At 37.0% G+C, this 22,255-nt stretch overlaps 2 protein-coding genes across 3 annotated transcripts; one reads left to right on the top strand and one right to left on the bottom strand.

Annotated features, from left to right (window-relative positions):
• The first annotated feature begins 6,441 nt into the window (after positions 1-6,441).
• Positions 6,442-15,428, top strand: LOC145778258 (uncharacterized). The gene is made up of 18 exons (XM_082589714.1): positions 6,442-6,637; positions 7,670-7,794; positions 9,318-9,441; positions 9,579-9,623; positions 9,701-9,853; positions 10,235-10,320; positions 10,806-10,867; positions 10,964-11,041; positions 11,394-11,602; positions 11,792-11,868; positions 12,015-12,126; positions 12,353-12,431; positions 12,853-12,920; positions 13,197-13,357; positions 13,554-13,667; positions 14,053-14,134; positions 14,311-14,378; positions 14,595-15,428. The coding sequence occupies exons 1-18, from the start codon at positions 6,521-6,523 to the stop codon at positions 15,151-15,153; spliced, it is 2,319 nt and encodes a 772-aa protein (XP_082445840.1). The 5' UTR covers positions 6,442-6,520; the 3' UTR covers positions 15,154-15,428.
• Positions 15,342-22,023, bottom strand: LOC145778259 (kinesin-like protein KIF6). Of its 2 annotated transcripts, none has more exons than XM_082589715.1 (3): positions 21,975-22,023; positions 16,474-17,942; positions 15,342-15,855 (listed from the first exon to the last, which is right to left on the bottom strand). In XM_082589715.1, exons 1-3 carry the CDS (start codon positions 21,981-21,983, stop codon positions 15,591-15,593), a joined length of 1,743 nt encoding a protein of 580 aa, XP_082445841.1. In that variant the 5' UTR covers positions 21,984-22,023; the 3' UTR covers positions 15,342-15,590. The 2 variants fall into 2 exon arrangements, with proteins under 2 accessions (XP_082445841.1, XP_082445842.1); XM_082589716.1 differs by lacking the exon at positions 21,975-22,023 and adding an exon at positions 21,646-21,917.
• Between the last annotated feature and the right edge of the window lie 232 nt (positions 22,024-22,255).

Genomic DNA, 22,255 nt, shown 5'->3' with positions numbered 1-22,255 from the left:
GGATTCATTGTTTTTTTTCTAGCAGCGTAAATGTATTTTTATAATCAATTAAGTTTTAATGTGAGAGTACATTTTGTATTATTATTGTAAAATCGAATTTTGTATATCTTTTAGTCGGTGTTTTATTTTGCTAATCTTTCTGTAGTTGTAGCAGGTCGTAGTAATGTGATGACCCTACTGATGTATAGCACTGGATAGAGTTTCCAATCCCGTAGTTATAGATATCCCTGGTTCTGGGTAAGAAATATTGGGATTTTATCTTGTGGCGAGTATTATGTTGATGGATATTATTTAAATCATTAAAATAAGCACTAAAACAATCAGGTAGAAGTCCATTTTTATATTTGTGCATGAGACGTGTTCCCCTTACGACCATCAGCACTCTTGATAACGCACCATGGCCGATCTTCATAGCAACTGTCCATACAAATCTTCAATATATCAGCTAAAGTTATGTAGGCTAATAAAGTTATAGCCTATATATGTTTATTTGTTTTGTAACATTTTTTTTTCCCCCTTTATATCTTAAATTTTTCTGAAGGTGTTGCGACCGTGCCAAATTTTTTTTCAACTCAATAACTTACTTCGATCACAAGCACGTTTTAACGCTCGCGTTTTGTCGCTTTTACCTTTTTCTTGACCTTTGCTATGTTGATGTGTATTGTTTTGATATGATGGTCAGAAATAAAAAAACAACTGAACTGAATTGGCATACTCAATTTCAATTAAGTCATTAAGCTTGGGAACATCAAATTTAACATATAATAAATTTACAGAGGCATGTCTGGGGTAAAATAAACATGCTCTAAGAGCTTTATTTTGAATAATTTCTAGGCAGTGGCTATTTGACCGGCTCCGGTCTTTGAATCTGAAACACTATTTGACCGGTCATGACGTCACTACATAAGCATTTTTTTCTTTTTCTCTTTCAAAGCAAAAGACGATAAGCGCCTTAAGTTTTAAATTCAAAACGTTTTCTTCAACTCAGTCCGTGGCGCATACGTAACGTCTCAGGCTGCCATTCTAGAGGGAATGAGTTCGATACTATCTGGAAGCGCTCTTTTTTTTTTTTTTTTTTTAACTAAATTTTGACCCAAAGTGCATTTTTGTCGTCAATTTTTAATTTGAGTAGCCCACAGCCCATTTTTTTAAATCTTTCCAAATGTGAGTAATAAAGTTAAGTTTTTTTAATTTGTGAATAAAAGAATAACAGTTAACCTCTCAAGTACATGTAGCTCCACACAGAGTGAAATTTACATGCCTTTTGACTCCTTTTTATTTCTTTAAAAGTAATATCTAAAAAGACATTATGAAAAGCAACTACGGACAAAGGCCAGTGTTTCGATCTCCCGACCTCTTCAGCGTAGCGTAGTATTAAAAGTGAAAGTGGAAAGTTGTCTTGAAGGGTTGGTTGAGATGATGATTTGAAACTTGACTGATTGTTGTGCGACAATGAGACTGGATTTAATTTTTAACTTCGGACTTCAGTGAAACGTAATCTTACAGCGTATTAGAAGGTGTGATTTTTTCAGAGAATTTGTGCTAAGAAATGAAAGGAATTTGTTAAAAACAAAGACTAGAAAAAACTTTTTTAATTCGTTTTGAAACGTTTTTATTCACTTGTTGATTCATTCATATCAGTTTGTATCCTTTTGTAGTTAAAAAAAAAACAAACAAAGAACGCTTCTAGATAGTATCGAACTCATTCCCTCTAGAGTGGCAGCCTGAGACGTTACGTATGCGCCACGGACTCAGTTGAAGAAAACGTGTTGAATTTAAAACTTAACGCGCTTATCGTCTTTTGCTTTGAAAGAAAAAAGTGCTTATGTAGTGACGTCATGACCGGTCAAATAGTGTTTCAGATTCAAAGACTGGAGCCGGTCAAATAGCCACTGCCTAATTTCTATGGGATGTAAAATAGATTTATCAGCCCTACCCCAATTTATTAGTGAATATTGTAAATGAGATTGAAAAAGAGCAAAATAAACAACACGCAATGTACAAAGTGGTACAAAATGTCTGAGCTTATATAAAATTCCACAAGTTTTATTTAGCTTTGTGCGAAGAAAAGTTAAATGTGATTTCCATGATAGCTTGTTGTCAAGGGTAACACCAAGATATTTAATTGAATCTACTTGTTGAATAGGATTTCCATTAATACTTAATTGAAAGGATTTGGCTTTGAAAGGATTTTTACATATTATCATGTATGCAGTTTTTGAATAGTTAATTGACAGCTTATTTTGTCTCATCCAAATATCGACAAATTTCATTTCTTTTTTTACTCTTTTTTGAAGGCAAGTTAAGTCTTTATCTGTCATATGTAAATTGGTGTCATCAGCAAACAATGTTGTTTTAAAATTTGTTGCATTTGGTAAGTCATTCACATATAATAGAAAGAGTAATGGCCCTAAAACAGAGCCTTGAGGGACACCACATTTTACTTGTTCAAAGTCAGATGTATTTCCAAGTATTTTAGTACATTGTTGTCTATTAGATAAGTAGGAATTTAAAAGATTCAGAACTTTACCTCGAAGGCCATAATTGTAAAGTTTACTTAGTAAGATTTTATGATCTACAGTATCAAAGGCTTTGCTTAAATCCAGAAAAATTGAGCATGTAAATTCCTTTTGATTCATGGCAGATAACAGTTCATCATATATTCTTGTTGTGGCTAGTGAAGTGGAGTCATTACTTTTAAAGCCATGCTGGCATGTAGATAAAATGTTATGTTTGTTGAGAAATTTATTAATTCTTTGATATAGAATTTTTTCAACGATTTTAGAGAATGTTGACAGTAAAGAAATTGGTCGAAAATCAGTTAAGGCTTTGGGATGAGGGTGTTTTGGTACTGGAGTGATTTGTGATAGTTTTAGACAATCTGGATAAACTTCTTGAGCAATGCATTTGTTGAATAGTTTGACCAGGACAGGAGTAATGACACATTTAGCTAATTTAACAATTTTAGTGGAGACACCATCCAAACCAGGAGCTGTTTTTGTTTTCATGCCATTGATACAATCAGAGATTTCGCTTTCAATAATATCTTCAAAGGCAAATGATTTTAATTGACTTTTTATATCACTACGTGGATGTACTGATGGTATTTTAGCTGCCATTTTTGTTCCTATTTCAGTGAAATGTTTGTTGATTAGATTTGTAAAATTCATAGAATCAGTTTCATACTTTGTGTCATCAATGATTATATGTTGAGGTAAATTATTTTTTGAGGAAGAGTTTTTGTATGTAGTTAGATCATTAATCACTTTCCACATTTTTCCAGAATCATTTTTGTTAACGTTAAACAGATTGTAGTAATATTGTTTTTTTGCAATTCTTTTTAAGTGTGACAGTTTATTAGAGTATGCTTTGTAGGAAAGAATCTGTTTAGAATCATCAATTTATCATCATGCCTGTAACACAATCTGAAAAGTTTATTTTTTGTTTTAATTGATTTGTAAAGGTTTTTAGTTATCCACTGGTTTTTTTTTTTCGGTCATTTATCGGTCATTGACCGATTTTTTAACAAAATGTCCGAAAAAAATATAGTCAATTCGGTCAAAATGTCCGAAAAATATATAGTCAAATCGGGTGTTGCAAGGTTGAGTTTCGCTGATGAATGTTGAAGAAAGTTTTCTCAGATAAAACACGACAACGTTTCTCAGCGAAACTTAATGTTGTAGCTCATAGGCGCCTAACTATTTTTTTGGCCGCGGGGGTGAAAGCGTGTTTCATCAGCAGCAACGTAAATTCAGCAAAATGTCACGCAGATGGATGACATAATTATGTCCTCACACTAGGATTGTTTTTATTGCTTCACTCGGAGTTATCGCTACGTTCGACCTACCGTTAATTATTATAAACAAAACTCGACCACTTCGGTTAAGCAAACACATGCCATGCGTTTGCGTAGGCTAGCGGTTGATGGACTGCGACTCTTTAAGCTAAGCACAACATGAAGTTTAGCAACGAATTAGATTTATTACCATGAAACAAGAGACGAAAAGGTTTACTAAAAAGTAAAAGGTATACTGTAAATGGAATGACAATGTCTTGAAAATGGAATGCAAGTACTAACTTGATTATACGCTTGAAAATGTACCTGTTGAAAGTAAAATCATTCACGTTTAGGCCTACATCAATTCAACAACACGTCACCTTGAATAAATTTAAAAGTTGCTGACATCCGTAAACAGCCCTTGAAAAATAGTTACGGAGAGACGTTTGATTAAGTTTTCGACTTGACATAGCTCCCTTTTGACTACAATATCTCAACTTATGACTGACCTGCTTTCAACTTTATGACTGACCTGTATTCGCGTTGCAGATGAAACAAAAGGTGCGCACATTCCCCAGCTTTGATCGGGTTTCTATGGCAACGGTCGTGTGTGCGCCATGCAGTTTGCGCGAGTCCCTTACTGCGTTGATTATGTCGTGTGTGCGCAATGCGGTTTGAACTAGCCCTTGTTGCGTTGGTTGGTGGTTACGTCGTGCCGAGACTTCAAGTTCATTTTCACAGCGAGCGATTCACTGCTGCGACAATTCACTGCAGAGGTTTCGACTTTCGAAAGCAACATCGAGTCTGTTTGCAAGCGCATAAAGCTAAACGCACGCTCCGTTTACGTAGCAAATTATGTTGTTTTTGGATGCATTCAACATCTGATGACATTGAATCGACACAAAATGGTAGATTTTTGCTATGTCGCAGGCAGCAAAATCAGTCATTTTTACATTGATTCAACGTCTGCAGACGTTAAATCAATGTAAAAATGACAGATTTTGTCTGGTGTGGAATTGTAGCATCCTACTCGTTCTAGTGATTACTTATCGCGAAGCTGTTGCGGTTTGCTTTCAAAAAATGTTGTCCTGTTGCCGATCGCTAGTTCATCTATTGTTTTATGTATCAATACAGCATAAAAAGTTGGCGCCTATGTTGTAGCTAGTCAGGAATTGCAAATTTTGGTTTGTATCAGCTACTTGAAAGGAAATATTTTCATCAGAAAAAATGACCGAAATAAATAAAAAATGACCGAATTTTTTCAAGTCATTTCGGACAAATGACCGAAAAGTGTCAGCGAAAAAAAAAACCCAGGTTATCCAGGGTTTAAGTGTTAGTTTTTTTTCACGCCTAGATAATTGTCTTAGAGGTGCATGTTTGTTGATCATAAGTTGTAGGTGAGAAATAAATTGATAAAAGTTACTGTTTACATCAACATCAGTTAGCGCTATGTTGTTTTCAATATTTTGCATACCATCTTGCAATTCTAGCAAAAAGTCTTCAAGAACAAAATTTTTCCATGACCTTTTGTATTGAGTATGTACATTAGAGAAGCGTACAGTAGAATTCTTTATGATTGCAAAAACAGGTAAATGGTCAGATATGTCATATTTACAAATTCCACTAGAAATGTTTTGTTTGCAATTGTTTGAGTATATATGGTCAAGAAGAGAAGGAGTGTTGTTAACAAGAAATCTGGTTGCATTTTGGATGAGACAATTACACCCAAGTGAATTCAATGACTCTTTATAGATTGTTATTTTTTAGAAGAAGATTGATGTTCATGTCACCACAAATTAAGTAGTCCTGTTTAGAGTTTTCTATGGCTGATATGGAATTACATAGTTTTTCTTGAAAGTGATTGAAGCTGTAGTTTGGATGGCGATACATGGCACATATAACAAATGCTTTACCTGTTTTTTGAGGAATTTATATCCACAAATCTTCACATTCTGGCAATTTAAGGTTGAGGTCAATACGCAATGCATATGGGCAGAATGCAATTAGGGCATAATTCCTTATCTGGCAACACTATTCAGGCTATTATTACACTATATAGTGTAAATATAGCCACAGCCTAATTTGAAACGGCTTGGTGTAGAAAAAATTTTCTTCTACACCATCACATGTTTGGTGTAATTTGGAAAATATTTGTTTTAATGAAGTATTTATTGTTGCGTTGCATTTATAAAACTGTTTGTTTGTAATCCTAATCCTGCTGAGCTATGTAAATTTTCCTTATTCCCATTACTTTTCCAACATTTCTGTATTTTAGTGAGAAAATTTTGGGCGTTGGTGTAATTCTAGGTGAAATGGTGCTATTTGGGGGTTGAAATGGTGTAGTGAGCAAAGTGGAGTCTGGCAAAAATGCTTGTTAGTCTGCAGTACTTGTATATAGGTACTGTAGGCTAATACAGTAGGCCTACCAGAGTTGCCCAACGTTGCCATCAACAATAATATTAGTGGATCATAGCGATTAGCAACTGCATGTCATGAAATTAAATTTAAAATTTGTATGTTCCAACGCTCTCAGTGCAATGCATCATTTGTTGTAGTAAAATTGAAAGAATAAACTACTATTTGGCAAGTCCATTAACTTCTGGACAGTCGCAAAGGGAGCCTGGGAAGATGACATACTGAACTTAATTTTTTATAGGATAATAATGATAATATACTTTGATAAGACCACCGTGAATTATAGGTAGTTACTTTGTGCAATTAACCAATTATTAGCAATGCGAGATGAATTACTCCCTAGACCCAACTCCAGAAGTTATTGAAGGAATTGTTAACAAGCTCAAAACCAATGGAATGTTTGATGATATGCGAAGAAATTGCTTGGCTGACATTGATACAAAGGTATGCATCTTCACAAGCAATGTATCTCGAATATACCATATAACCTTATTCTGAATTTGTCTACTGTACTTGTTTATACTGGCATAGCCTATGTCTTATAGTGCATGTTGCATGCAAGTGAATTTGTTGAATTGTTCATTTTGCTTCATATGGATCGCAAGGTTTGATATACGGTAATTATAAACATTTAATAATGTAAAAATATTCTTTAACATAAATTACTCTGTATTGTAGCTAGACTATTGAACCTGAGCTATTGCATTATTATATGTGCTTAAGACATCAAGTTGTGATCTCTTGTGAGCACAACCATCAATATTCCGGCTGATCAACATAGCAATTGTTTTAGTATTTCATGCATAAAAAGGCAAAGGCTACAGTTACTATATTTGTTTTCTAACTTTTAAATTTTTTTGTAGGTGTTAACTTGCCAAACTTTGTACAATTGATCGTGTTAACTTTTTAAACGTATTGTCTTAGTCTTAGGCATGTCTACTAGGCCTACTCTACATATTTATGCTACCATCCTTGTTGTGCAAATTGATTGTGTTTATTTTGTTTATTCGCCAGCAGAAAAAAATAAACTGAGCTGAATCACTGACCATTTTTTTTTCACATTTTTTAGAAAGTTTCTAACACATGCTTGATTTGCACAGTGACTCTTTATCTATCACATAAGTTTTTTTTTATATGATCTAAAATCCAATTTCTCCAATTACATGTGTAGACTGGGTTTATTATTTAATCTTGTTGATTGAGTCGTTTGAGTTAGCCTATCTTGTGAGAACTACCGGTATGAACGGTATTATATACGGTACAGTAAAACCGAAAACAGTAGATTTTTGCATGCTATCATGCGTTGAAATGAGCAATTTCTTTTACACTTTTTTACTTAAATTTTTGTATTGACATGTTTTTGTGAATATTTTTTTGAGTTTGTATATATTCATTACTTATCGCATTTACTACCACTGTATTTTTAAACCATTATTTGTGTTTGTATCTAGATTTTAATGTTGCATTGCTTTTCAGCCGGCATTTCAAAATCTTAAGCAAAGAGTGGAAAACTACGTCAATGCACTTTTATCAACAGAAACATGGAGCCCAACATTAAATAAAAATCAACTGCGATCTAAAGTTCGTACTTCTGTGATGAGGTATGCCCCGTTTACATTGAGAGCATGCACATGAAAAATATTTTTATTGTGTTGACTTGATCAGGATTATCTTGTTTTTTTCACCCATTGTAATGACATGCGCATTTTACAGTAATGACGTAATGTAGTGTAAAGTTAGTACACAATACACATGCAACCCAACAAACAACTGGCATTGCAGTAGATAAACGCTAGGCTATACAATACACATTACACAACCAGTCAGCTTCTTCAGTTTGGTGCTTGCATAATAGAAATCTTTGCTGCCAAACTTCTGTACTGGATTTTGTTGGAGTTTTCTTATATACATCTTGTGTTGTATTGTGGAAATATAGCTGCTAACTAAATCTTGGCTGTTTTTTTCTTTGGTCTGTATCATTGTGATAGAATATTGTTAATGTCTGTATTTTCTCCTACAAACACAATTTTAGTTTGAGCTGCCTGATTTTTCTAGAAAGTACGCAGCAGTTTGAAAAACTAGAGTTTCTGCATTTGGTAGACGATACATCATTAGACCTAAGCTCAGAGTTCGATCTTAACGCTAGTCTGCTAGCCAATGGCTAGTGAAAAATTGCGCGGACTAGTAGAAATGTTGCAGTACTAGTCCGATTGGCTAGTGAAAATATTGACAGCGAAGAAGAGCTTGTTGTCACAGTGTAATTGTGTAATATTAATACGTCCCCAAGCTTGAACATTTTTACAAACAATATTTTATTTGACTTTTATTTCGTTTTTTTCCCTCTTCTTTGGATGGCTACCTTGTCGTAGTTGAAGAGCTCGTTTGCCTCCGTGACCTAAAGAGTTATGCTGACCCAACAAGCCAGACAGGTCTGATGGTAGAGGCCTAACCAAACGCAATCCATCCAATAGTCCACTTTTTTTGACAGTGAACGAATATTATGTATTGTACCACCCTGGCGAGTGGCATGTCATCTCGTACTACAGATGCACATAATGTAATATTAAAACATAAATAAATATTAAGCACACCGCATGCCACATTTATTTTTTATGTTTTAAAATTGCAATGTTTGCGTCTGTAGTACGAGAAGGTGTTTTTGTGCGGAATGGCCCGTTTCGGTGAGTCCGATCCCTTAACGGGGGATTTTTTCAATTTTTTTTTTAAATTATTGGGTACCGTAGCCTAATTATCATTGCCGTTTTAGGGTTAGGGGTTAGAGGTTAGGAACTCACCGAATAGTAGCAGACCTGTTTTTGTGTGTATTGTTGCTCTCTTGTGCGTACTGAAATCTGAAAGCCTTTACTTTAGTTAGTTTCAGTTAAGCCAAAACACTTATCTTAATACATCATCAGACAAGTGAAAAGTCAGTAAACTGGTCGGACTAGTGAAAAATCGTGCAGGCTAGTGAAAACGGGGAGCAACTAGTCCAGCGGGCTAGTGAAAAAAAAAGTTAAGATCGACCCCTGTAAGCTGCAGAAGTTTTATATGAAAACAACTGTTTGATTAGGATATATTACAGCGTTAAGTGAATTGAACGCTAATCGATTTCTTTACTTTTTAGATCGGGAATGTTAAATACTGGAATTGACCATATTTTGCATCAAGTTGTTGATGCAAAAATGTACACAGAGTTTTTACCCAAAATTTCAGATTATTTGATGGAAAACAATGACATGCTGTTGAAGGTGAGAAAAATGATTTAATTACATTAATATTCTTTGACAATCACTGCCTTTCTTGTCTTTATTGAAAAGTTGTGTTTTGAGATGCGATACAACTGCTTGAAACAGTTTAATGTTAGCTTTGTATTACTGTGTTACAGGAATTCACACCTCAACCTGAAGTGGAAATGGAGCAAGAACCGGAGGTTTGTATCAACCAAATTTGTCATCCTGGTCTGATATTTTAAATGTTGAGTTTGTCAATGCAGTCTCGATATTGCAGAATGAAAATGAAAATCTAGATTATGAAATTGAAGCAACACATCAAGAAACTTCATCTCCTGAGCAGAATGTAATTAAAACGGAACAAGAAGAAAGCAGTAACGATGACGTGAAACCTGCAGAAGTAGCTGCCCCTGCTGAAGAGAAAAAAGAGGTTTGCTTGCGTCTGATTTATTTATGAATAGTTTATTTTCGTTGATACTTATTTAGTTATTTGATTACCTTGTTCACCCAAATTCTTACAAATGTTCATCTTTGACTTGTTGCTTATGCGTGATGGAGAAAAAACTATTTACTTGCCCGATGTTGATCGTCGAAAGTGTGTCAAAAAAGGTGCTTGGTAGTGTTAGGTTGGTTGAGAAATCCAATGGAATGGACCAATGCGCAACCTCGTTAATTTATGAGATTATAGTTCACAGGTATGTAAGCGATTTTGAATACGTTGTGCCTTATTTTATTCATATACCGTACGTTTATTTTACTTTGCCGATATGTTTTTGTGCTACGCCACAGTTATTCTTCAGTTTAAATATAGATTCCAGACATACCAGAAAATGCAGCGAGCACTCTACGAAATTTCTTGCAATCTCTTATGACCAGTGACATTCAGTCGCTACTCACGTAAGTGAATAAATCTTTTACACAGTCTGCGATAATTTCTCGTATGGGCATTGCACGCGAAGACTTTTGTTTTCGATGTAGCAAACGTCTACAATTACAAAGTGTAGGTTAGTGAAATTTCAACTATTTTTTCAGAAAAAAAAAATGATATGCAAGGCAGAGTGTATTTTTTCAGCGAAAAACTTCCAAGCTGTTTTTTGCCTGCAGCATAGCAATACATGTGTGTCATGGTGTGGTAGTTGGCCTCGTTTTCTAAGCTGACGGTTTGGACTCGGTTCTCTCCTTAACCATCCCTCAGGATATTTTTCCAACAGTAGAAAGGTTCAATGAAACAGTAAGCGTTGTTCAATGAAAGTAAAAGCTGCGTGGAAAGGCAGGAATATCCAAAAGTCTGTATCTGTGTCCATTCTTTTTCATTCAATCTTTTTCTATCTTGCATTTATTGATCTGTGAGGTACCATGACTATTGTTTGTTTTTGCAACAGCAAAGAACAGACAGATGAGGCTAATGTGCAGAAAACCGAAACTAAGACAAGTCGCACATCAGGTAACATTTTCTTCTCAGATTGAATGAATACTGTCATGTCATAAATATTCTCTGACATCATGCTTCTACTTTTGTTTTTTATGCAATTTTTTTTAGGAAATTCCCCAACAATCGATTCTTCACAAATTGAAGCTTTCACCGATGAAGAAGCTGATAGTGAAGTAGAAGCCACAAGTAAGAACTAACTTCTTATCAACAAATAGACGGTCACGTGTTAGTAGTTATCATGCTTTTCTTGCGTGTGAGCAGGTGACTGTCACGTCAGTCCATCCAGGCGTTAGAGCCATTGGACTGTGTCGTTGTCAAGCGCTATTCCATCTGGAGATAAGGCAGTGATGGATGATACGTTTTACTGTTGGGGAGTTTGATCCATATACACCAGACGGCAATTCGACAAGTTTAACGGCCGCCAAACAATTTATTGTTCTTGCAGGACTCTTGCAGTCTGGCTCGGTTGAATCACTCAACAATACTTTTGAAACCACTGACTGCACAATGCACATGCTGTTTTTTTGTTTTTTTTCAGAATCGAGCAAAGTTGGGCCTCGAACTCCTGAAGAGTTGGGATCTGATTCTCCTCCAAACCAATTCAATCATGAGGAAGACGGCTCTTCACCAGATGGTACCGGGGATCGACAAATTGAAGAAAAATCAAGTTCTGTTGAGGGAGAGCTGAACGACAGCACGTCTTCTAGCGATAATGGAGATGATCTCTCCAACGAAGACTTACGGAAGGTGTTCAATGTGTTTCTTAAACATGAAATCTGGTCTGGCATCTTCAGTAAAGAAACTAACGACACCACTTAACTATTCTATTTACCAAACATTCAGTAAATTAATGTTTTTAAAATGGCTAGGAGTATTGTTTTCACAAAGAATGTGGCTTTAAGCATTTTTGTAATCAACTGCGATGTACTGCCTCAGGTTCACTCTGATGCTAGTTTTGAGTCTGGTGGTGAAAACGATCCCAAGTCTGATTGTGAAGTTGTGGCCGATGAAAGGTATGTACAAAACTTGGGTTGTATCCCAGACAGTAAAAATGACAAATTTTCTTTCTGGGATTTTTGGTCAGTCGTTCCACTTAACATTTGTCATGGTGTGAACAACACCGTATGCATAGGATGTTATTGCATTGCAATTTTTGCAGAGATAGCAGTGTTCAAGATGCTGCCGATGATGATAGAAATGAGCAATGTTTCTCTTACGATGATGGCCAGATCAATATAATTGATATGAACGAAGGCTTTGGAGGAGGAGAGGTAGTGCATCGATTTCATTACATTTATTTTCTGATTTAAAGTTTACACTGGAATTGAAAAAAGTTTACCCAAAAATAGATAAATAATCCTTCTTCATTTTTTTAAAGGAAACGTTTGATATACCGTTTGTTTTAAATAACAAATTCCTGCTCAAGTTTGTTTGTTTAATTTTCACGTTAAGTTTACCACATGGGTGTCACATGGGCGTTCTTCTTTTATTCTTCAGCTTGAAGAATTGGAGGTGGTCGAGTTTTCCGGAACGGCTCTAGAGGGCGAGTGCGTTGTCATGGATGTCCAAGCAAATGGTGAGCCACTTTAAAACTTAGAACGTAGTGTTATTTGCCTTGACAGCTGTATGCAATATGTTTTGTTTCGAAGAAGAAAATACGCTGTCGAATGAAGGTTAGTTTTGTAGCAATTCAACGTAAAGAAAGGACGAACAGTTTTCTTTATAGGGTCATTTGTTTTTCTCCAGTTTATAGAGTTAAATGATCCAAAAGGGGAGGTTTTCAATCCTGCATGAATAATAAACTTAAGATTTCAAAAATTTTACTTATTCACAAAGATTTTTCATTACGATCACTAAGCTTGAGCTACTTTGATTTCGCTTTATTTAGAAAAGTTTTTACGTCGACTGGTTTTCCCATTCGGCTGATTTAATCCTGGCTTGTTCCCCCACATATACGGAGTAGACATAATTCGTTGATAGTGTCGCTTGTTGCTTAGTCGTCGGAGATGTTCAAGACATCGCCATTGAAGCTGAAGTAGCAGGAGAAGAAGACTTGGAAGTACAAGTAAGTTTTATCATCAGTTTCTAAACAAAAAATTCTACTATTCAGACAGTAAAATAAATCATTTTTACATTGATGCAACGTCTGTAAACGTTGATTCAATAAAAAATTGACTGATTTTGCTGTTTGGGTACAGAAATATTTTGGTTCATTACTACAGTGATCTTTTTTCTTAATATCTCTAACTTTTATCATTCCAAACTTTATATATTTAGTGTTAGTTTAACTGGAATACTGAAACAATGGCTTTTTATCGAACACTCGAAACAACTTTTGCAGCAACATATTCATTCGCGTGAGAAGAAGCGACGTCACAAGAAGCATCGTCGACGACGACGTAGCTCGACAGAGCAAGACAGTGACGCAAGTGCGCGGCCTTCGTCGGCAAGTGAGCGTGCGTCGTCTGTTGACAACGAAGTTGCAGAAGTCATTCGTTCCAGGTTCGTTTTCTGCCGGTTGCTGCGTCATAATAGCAGCCGCCGTGTAGCAGCAGATTTCTCTTTGACTATGTAAAAGTTAAAGCGACACCTTTTCCTTCTTAATCAACAACTTGGGTTGAGTCGCTTTATCAATGTTTAATTTGTTTATATTCATTTTTTATCGGCCATGAAAGTGAAATGTTACGATGTGATGCAGGTCTCGGAAAAAGAAAAAGAAGAAGCTGAGTAAAAAGCATAAAAGATCCAAGTCAAAAGTTCGGGAATCTTCTCAAGAAGTTCTGCAATGGGATTCGTCTTCAGAATATAGAAGGCTAGTGTTTGTCTAAGTGGTTTCAATTGTATTTGTGCTGAGTTGCTTCTCCCGAAAGAAATTGACATTCTTGTTTTATATTGTGTGATAAATTAATTATTTTTCGTCATGAACATGTCCAAAACAAACCGAATGCATCGGTTGCGATGCTAACAGGCCAATGAACCGGAAAAGTGGTAAAACCTTGAATTGTTTTAAAAATGCATGAGCAATTTTTTACGTAGTTAGTAAGATATATGTCTGGACAGTCACTGAACTCAATATACCTGCTTCCTAAAGTTACAAGTTTTTGTGCTGAAACTTCTACATTGGCATGGAATGACTAACCTCACTGACTACCCAAAAATCAACCAGCGAGGTTACTTAACAAGTCGTTCTTGTGCAGGTCAAGCCTCTCACCACCTCATCTTGACGTCACTCAACGTCACTTCTTTATCCCTTCACCACAGCCTCATGCTTCTGTTCGGGTAAGCTGTCCTTACTTGACAACTCTCTAAGGTTATATACTTCAAATATTACAAGACAAAGATACAAATACATGTTTTGAAGTTACCACTTACTTAAATAATATTGTACGTTGGACAAAGTTTTAAATATTTTCAGGTAAGTTTAAAAAAACTATTGTTTTATTTCATTTTTGTAGTTTGAAGAAGACAATCGGAGTGTCAAAGTAGAACCAGCTTTCGCCCCAGCAATGCCGCCACGTTTCAGGTCTTAATTTACTTTCACCTTTCTACTGCCAATGTTATTGTGTGGTCCGCATGTGAAACTCTCGATATGTCGAGTTTTTTTCTTTCTTTTTAGTTTAATATTTCCTTTCGCGTTGCTGTTTCTGTTCTTGTTCATTTTTTATTTATAGTTTTGTTGTTTTTAAGATAAAACAAAACATATTCAACCGACTGTCTGATCTTGTTATTTGTTTGTTAGGGATCCCTACTCAGTAGACCGCGGCTTGGAAGATTTTCGACCCCCTGTGGGTAATATTGATCACCCCTTTCCTATGGGGCATCGTGATGAAGGGATTGGTTTTCCTTCGCGTCCAAGTTTTCCACCTCGCTCACCTCCACATTTTCCACCTCACTTGCACCCTCGCTTTTCACCACCCCGATTCTCTTCAGGCCATCCCAGATTTTCCCCACCTTACTCGAGAGGTCCGTACCATGTTCGGCCTGGCAGCCCTCCCCCACGTCGTTATAGTCCCACTTTTGAATACTTTCGTCCTCCTCCGCGACCAGGATTTGATGGCCCCGCACCTCCACGCTCTCCCCCTCCTCACCACCGTAGATTTTCGCCTCCTCCCCATGTAATGGGAAGGTTTCCTGGAGGTATACCTCCACCCCGACCTTTTCCAGGTCCCCCTCCTGAAGAGAGGTTTATGATGCGCCCGAGTGGACCAGGGCCTCGTGGCATACGGCCAGGAAATATGATGAGGGCAGACATGCCCGGACCTCCGCATATGGACATGCGTCGTCCCCCCTTGAGATAAACGTGAAGTTTTTACCTTTTTGCTACGTCAAGTTTTTTAATTTTACAACATTTTTGGTGGTTTGAGGTACTTCGTGTTGGACCGTAGCCATTAGACACTTTTAGGCTGATGCCGGCCAACCTTTTTTATTCAATCATGGCTGTTTAGAAAAAATGGACTTAACATTTCACGATCATGTACGTCAATTTAATGAACGCAGAAATCCGACAATGAAATTCACTGCATCTTAATAAGTGCGCAAGTTTGTTTTTTTTATAATAAAAGAAACAACTTTTCGTGTTGTTGCTACTGATTAAACACTGCAGAAATAAAAGAGCTATGGCAGAAGTGATCAGAAAATATTCTCCTATACATAGAATTACAGCCACCTAATGGTAAGTGTGATGCTTTGCAACTTATCCTATTTTCCTTACGTCATCTTGACACAAGTCAAATATTTACATAATGACACATGCTTTTGATTTCTTCTTTTTTACTGTGGCTTGTTCCTGGAGTCTCATGTTCTCATTCAATTGTTCAAGCAATCTCATCTTCAAGTCATTGAAACAAAATTGAACGTTTTCTTTACTTGAACCGACCTCCAATTGAGCATTTTCATTCTCATCTTCCAAATATTTCTGGATTCTTTCAGTTAAATCTTCGATGTTTTCATCGATAGATTGGTTAGGTGCATTCGACAGAAGCGCAACCTCCAACTGTTGCCTAAAATCACAAGTGTTGTAAATGTGTACTAATTTGTTTGATGTACATTGGTAGCCTAGCTAGTGCATTGGAAGTGGAAGTTTGTGTAAAGATTGCAGGAATTTAGCTCAAAATTTTTGTCGGTATAAGCATCGAAAAGCAGTCACTAATGTCTCACTTAAAAACGTGCTTTTTACTTTTTTGATCCAATATCTTAAAAGTTAAATTGTCAATTAAGTGATCGTTTCTAGCACTAGTTGCAACGTTCATCTGATGAAAATAGAGCAACTACAAACAGGTTGATTTATTGCTTCACTGACGTTTCGCGCACCATGACAATGCGCGTTTTCAGAGCGAATTGCCATTGTGCGCGAAACGTCAGTGAAGCAATAAATTAACCTGTTTGTTGTTGCTTTTACTTTCACCAGATGAACGTTGCAACTAGTACTAGAAACGATAATTGTCCTGATGAACACCCAAATTTTTCAGTGTTCAATTCAGTGATAGTAAGCTTATTATCTTCTTTTTTACAAAATTTGTTGCATTACGCCTTTCTTTTTGTTACAGTAGCCTGTTACCAACTCTGGTATCATCCTGCAAAGGAAATTTTACATAAAAATTGCGTTTTTATTTGCTTACTTGGTTTCTTCCAGTTCTTGTTGTAACCGAGCAATGATGAGATCGGAATCCACCGTTTCATTTATCACAACTTTGTTGGTTATGGTGGCCACTTGTTGGGCGAACCTGCATGTGGAAATCGATTCTTCTAAATTCCTTTCTTCGGCGCTGACAGTAGCAATCATGCTGGTGTGCGAAGTGCCACCTAAGCTGTCGCGCAAAACAAGAGTCATTGTAGAGTTCCTGTAAGGCACGTGATGGTGCCTGTGGTGTTGAAGCGTGGCTTTCTTTCTGCTCAAAGAAACGATAACTTGTTGCAAATGATGCAACGATAAGTTAATGTTTCTACCTTCTGCCATTATTTTGTCGTTTGTCTCGTGAGATTTTCCTATTCTCTCAGACCCAGCTAAGTCTACAAGATGGATTTTCGGCTGCAGTGTTTTTTCTGATTCCGGGTGCTTGATGGTCAAGTATATGGTGAAGATGCAGTGCGAACGAGATGAGGCGTCGTTAAGGTGTGTTTCGGCGACCTGTCTGTTTTCGTTGCCATGCTCAAGTAGTTCTAGTGCTTCTTTTTCATTCGTTACGACATGCCGAGATAAGTTTTTCAAATGCAATTTGTGCCTTGCGTCAGTCATCGCTCTAATCTGCGTCAGCTGACTGAGATCAATTGCTCGACGTCCTTGTCGCAGTCCGTTCAACAAATCATATCCACTTTCTCTGTATATTTCGTAGTAAGACACTGCTATTTCGCTTTCCGCTTCGTAGTCAGAAAAGTAGGAAAAGAGATAAGATAATGTTCTGGGAACGATACCATGTGTGCTGATGATTGATTTCTTTACAGGCGTTTGTGAGATAACGCTTTCGTCCGGCACAGGTGATGGTTCCAAAGGCACAGGTGATGGTTCTAAAGGCACAGGTGATGGTTCTAAAGGCACTGGTGATGGTTCTAAAGGCACAGGTGGTGGTTCTATTTTGGCTTTCTCAGCGTCAGCAATAGTTTTTGACTCGTTTGGTTTTTCCGCTTCTGTAGCTTCAGGAACGTTTTCCTCCTGATGAGGTTGATCAACTGTGCTTGAAGGTTTTTCTTTCTTTGGTTTCCTTCGACGAGTTTTTTTCCGAGGGCTTGACGTTTTGTGCTTTTCGTCAATGTCTTCTCCAGTTATTGTGTACGTTTTACCAGTAGCAGTTTGCCCATACACAAACACAGTTCCATTGAAACCTTTCAAGCAGTTATCTAAAACTGGTTTAGCAGCATCATCGAACACTTGTTCTTGGTTGATGTCTTGGTCGAAGACATCGTTGAACCTGAATTTGTACGACGAATTTCGGTTCTGTGTGTGTCTTATATTGAAATCGTCGGGGACGAAGAACTCGATTGTTCCGCTGTTCCCATTGCTTCTGTTGTTTTCAATATCATATTCTATCGTTGTAGATATCCCCAGAACAGGTTTTACTCTACAATAAACTTTTATTGCTTCCTTAGCCATCTAAATATAGTAAATCAAGAGCTATACATGTCATAAAATCCAACCTCGTGACAATACAAACAGGGCTGTGAAGTTCGCCTCGAAATGTTAAAGACATTGATTGAATGTAAAAAAAATGACTTGGGTACTAGCTGATGTTTTTAATTACAATATATAGCCTATATTACAACAAACAGTCATCAACACACCGATAGTATACCGAGCTTGTTAATCAACGTCTGAGAAATGTTGTAAAATTTTTGAAAAATTCTTCACAAACACCAAGTAGCCTATACGTCGAAATGTCAAACACTGATTAAATATAAATCCATTTAATGAACAACTGTTAGCTTACGTTATGTTCACACAGGACCTGGACCACAGCAACTACCAGGCCCGTTAAGAAACTACTTTGAGCCCGGTACAAATAAGATTTTCAGGTCCCAAATTCATACACCTCGAAAACAAGCCACTTTTTAAAAAAATCAAAGGGGTAAGTTATAGTGAGATCATCAAGGAAATATGTTGCTTTGACGGTTCTCCCCCAAACGCAACAGTTGTCTCCAAAAATAAACTGCAGATGCGAATGCACCAAACCCGAATACGCGGTGAATCATTCCAGCTCTCGTGCCCCTCCCCGGAAAGGTCTCGGGACCCTTAAATTATTCCGGGGCCAAAGGTACCCTTTGTCAGCATTACCGGCAACTATAAAACCTGTAATTATATTTTTATGCAATTTGCGGGATAAACATTGCTTGTAATACGTGGTCCAAAGCAGGGCCGGATTAAGGGTTTATGGGGCCCTAGGCTGAGCTGAAAGTGGGGGCCCTTATCAAGTGACATTTTTCGCTAAAAAGGTTATCGATCAATGACGCTAAAAGCATTTCTCCGCAGCTGGGGGCTCCGCCTCCAAACCCCGAGTTGTGTGTTTTGTGTAGTTGGTAGCCTACTGTGCTTTTACTGCGATTGGGATAGAAAAAAAGTGATTAAACAGGAACGTTATTTTTAGAACAACAAAATGCCATAATTCGTTTAATGCTGACTTTATTAGAAGGGCACAAACTCTCAAACTTACCCGAGCGACGCCACTATTCTCTAGGTAGCCTACGCCACTGTCTCTAGTTGTCTTTTTGAAAGCAAAACCAATCATTTTAGAGCAGATCAACAAACGTATCCGTTTGTGAGATAGGCTATCACCGTTCAAAGTGAACTCAATCCTTTTCCCACAATTTTTAGTGGCAGCACTTTCAATACAAATTGCTTATAGGCGATTATTGATATAGGCTACTGTACTATAACATGTTAATTTTGTGCAATACCGGTACCTACTGTAGGCTTACTGTTCAAAACAAACAATTTCGCCCCAAAAAAATTGTGAGGAAAAACCTGGTTAATTTTCAACAGTATTTCTTCGGAAAAGATTCGTTTTGTGGTTGAAAAGCGAATTTAGCAATGACAATTTACTTTTAGTGCTTGGTGTGAATTGTGTCGAATACTTAAACACAAAACTGTTGAGATACAGAGCGATCAAAGTAAGCTTAATCGTTTCACAAAAAAACTAAACGTTTGTTTTTGGCCGCAACTTTATGTATGAACTGTGAATTGTTTGTCAGCTTTGCACGATAAAAAACAGAATCATATTCATAGAAGTATAGGTCATAAATGAAACTGCAAACTGGTAGGCGGTACCGGTAGTCATTTTCGATCATTTTGTTGTTTCTCTGGGCAAGAAACTTTACGATAATTGCCTCTACCTAGTGATCGATTTCGAGTAATGGGTAGTACCAAATTTAAGTCATAAGTAGAGTAGATAACCGGAAACAGACATTGTCGTCGGCTGCAGCGTGGGTCAGGTGTACGTCACAAGGCGTACACCGATGCATAGCGCTCAAGTCCGCTTTCCCGCAATGCAGGATAAAGATAAACAAACAAACAAACAAATGCATTCACAGAGCAACAAAGACGTTGGGAAAGGTTTCAATGCACCTGTTTTCCCTTAGAATTGAGAACATGTTGATCTCAACCCTGTCTTCCACTTTGTGTTTATCAGGGTTTTCTGAGGCTTCTTTTCCACCATCAGCAGTTCACTTTGAAAAATTCTGCAAATGAACTGTTTCAGTTGGAAAATTGGCTTCGATATTCCTTCATCAATGCAACAGTAGCTTGATGAATCTCGTTAGGGCTAAGATCCGTCAGTTTTGAAATGAAACCAAGCTTACTTTCAATGTCACGGTACGGTATGCTTTCAAACGCTTATCCAGTTCTGCAGATAGTTTGTCAATTATACAGTAGCAAGATACACTTCAACTCTACATTTATCTTTTGGGGAAAAAATCGTTGGCTCTGTAAAGGGCTCATCAAAATGCCTATAACGTTAGGTTTGAATTCGTTTTGAAGAACCTGCGTAGGTGTTGGATCCACGTTTCTTCTTACCTTTTTCTTCGTACATTTCAAAGTTGGATCTTTCGCTTTTGACAAAGCTCATGAGACGTTGTAACAACTGTACTGCATTATTCAAACACAATCTACTTTTTTGAAGGAACAGGTTTGTTTTTTGAAACCTTTCCAAAATTGCACTCCACATTTCAAGCAAAATAGCTGTCTCCAGTTGTTTCAAATTTTTTACAAATCCTTTTCCATCGACTTTGCTCTCTCGAGATTGAGCATCATCAGAGGCCAATTCTTCAAGCGCTAAAATGGTCTCACTGTATCCTTTGTTTAATGCAGTGACTGCATCATATCTAGCTGACCATCTTGTATCAGATAATGTCTTTAAAACAGGCAAACCATCTAGGAATTTTCGATGGACTTGCCAACGATGAGTAGACGAGACGAGCCACGAATAAAGGCTTTGCAACAATTCAAAAAGCTCAGCGGCAGAACGGCATATTTCTACAGCACGTTTACCGATTAAATTAAGTGAATGTGCTGTGCAAGGCACATAATGAGCTAAGTAAATTTTTTTTCAAAAAAAGTCCGTACCATTTCCTGATATATGTTTTTTGTTTAAAAAAAATTGAATAACTGGGGCGGGGCAGGAGTGCTGCAGCAGCGCAGCACATATGGGCGAGCCGCCCCTGCTTGTTTGAGATACGAATAAAGCAGCAATCTCCAGCTGTGCATTTAAAAATTTAATTATTTGCCTTTTTGCTTAGCATTGAGCACTTTTTGTAGTATTAATAGTTTTCATTGTTTTAAAAATTTAATAGATTTTTTTCTTTGAAGTGGGGGCCCCCAAAACTGGGGGCCCTGGGCTTCAGCCCAGTCCGCCCCCCCCTTAATCCGGCACTGGCTCAAAATGTTCATTGTAAGTTTGTTTGCCCAATAGAGCAGCTAGTCAAGCCTTCGATCTGAATTTACTAGCCAACTGCCTCAAAAAGATAAATCGCTCAGGCTCATTTTTTTCAGTAAAACCTTAAAGCTGTCATAAATCTGTTTCCCATCACTGGCCTACGAAGCTTAGTTATGCATCAGATTACTTCTCTGGCTGTGCTCGTCGCATGGGATACCAAATACAAGCAACTTTGCTGAAATATTCCAATGGTAATGTTTCGCACATCATAGCATGCTTTTCAAAGTTATGGTTATCAGAAGTTAAAGCTTAATTACACACTAAAACAATCCTCAACCTCTTCCACAGTGCTATCACAAAAGAGAATTCTTACTATTACATAATTCCAGTCCAAATTACACAATGGGAAATGAATCAAAGTGCCAGCCTTACCTCAAAGTAACATAATCCATTGATTCACTTGTTGAGCTGTGCTTAGTTTTGTTACCGGTAGCCTTTTGTTCAACTTAGTAACCATTGTGTAAGAATATTTTGTGTTTTCTTTATTTCTTTAAATTTTGTAAACTGTAGCATTTGTCTTTTAAACAATAAACAAGTAATCCTTCAAAGAAACTTATCATCAGCCAAACGATATGGCATGTTCAGTTTTGTTTCCGTTCATCAAAGCGAAACATAATAAGCTACTTGTTATAATTTAGCAGGGGTCTGGTAAAAGGACGAAACGGGCGCCTGAAAGCTTGCTCGAAACCGAAATAATTTACCATATTCATGAATTTGGCACGGTCACAACACCGTTGATTTTACATTTATCACCAACCAATACCAATGTTGTATTTCCATATAAAAGTCTGATTAGGTTACATCAAATTCAGTTACTATTTTCTTATAACCTCTACAGCCTGTTTCACCCTTGCTGTGGGGATCATCAGAAGGTCCTGAAAAATATGCAAAAATAATAAATGGGTAATAAAAAGATTATGACCTTATAATAATGTTGCCTGCATGAAAAACCTCAGAATTATTTAAAAATGTCAGCCTACCA

This window comes from Aplidium turbinatum, chromosome 10, assembly GCF_918807975.1.
Source record: "Aplidium turbinatum chromosome 10, kaAplTurb1.1, whole genome shotgun sequence".
NCBI classification, from domain to species: domain Eukaryota; kingdom Metazoa; phylum Chordata; class Ascidiacea; order Aplousobranchia; family Polyclinidae; genus Aplidium; species Aplidium turbinatum.
Note: the sequence above shows the minus strand (reverse complement) of the source record. Positions and strands in the feature narration are given on the sequence as shown.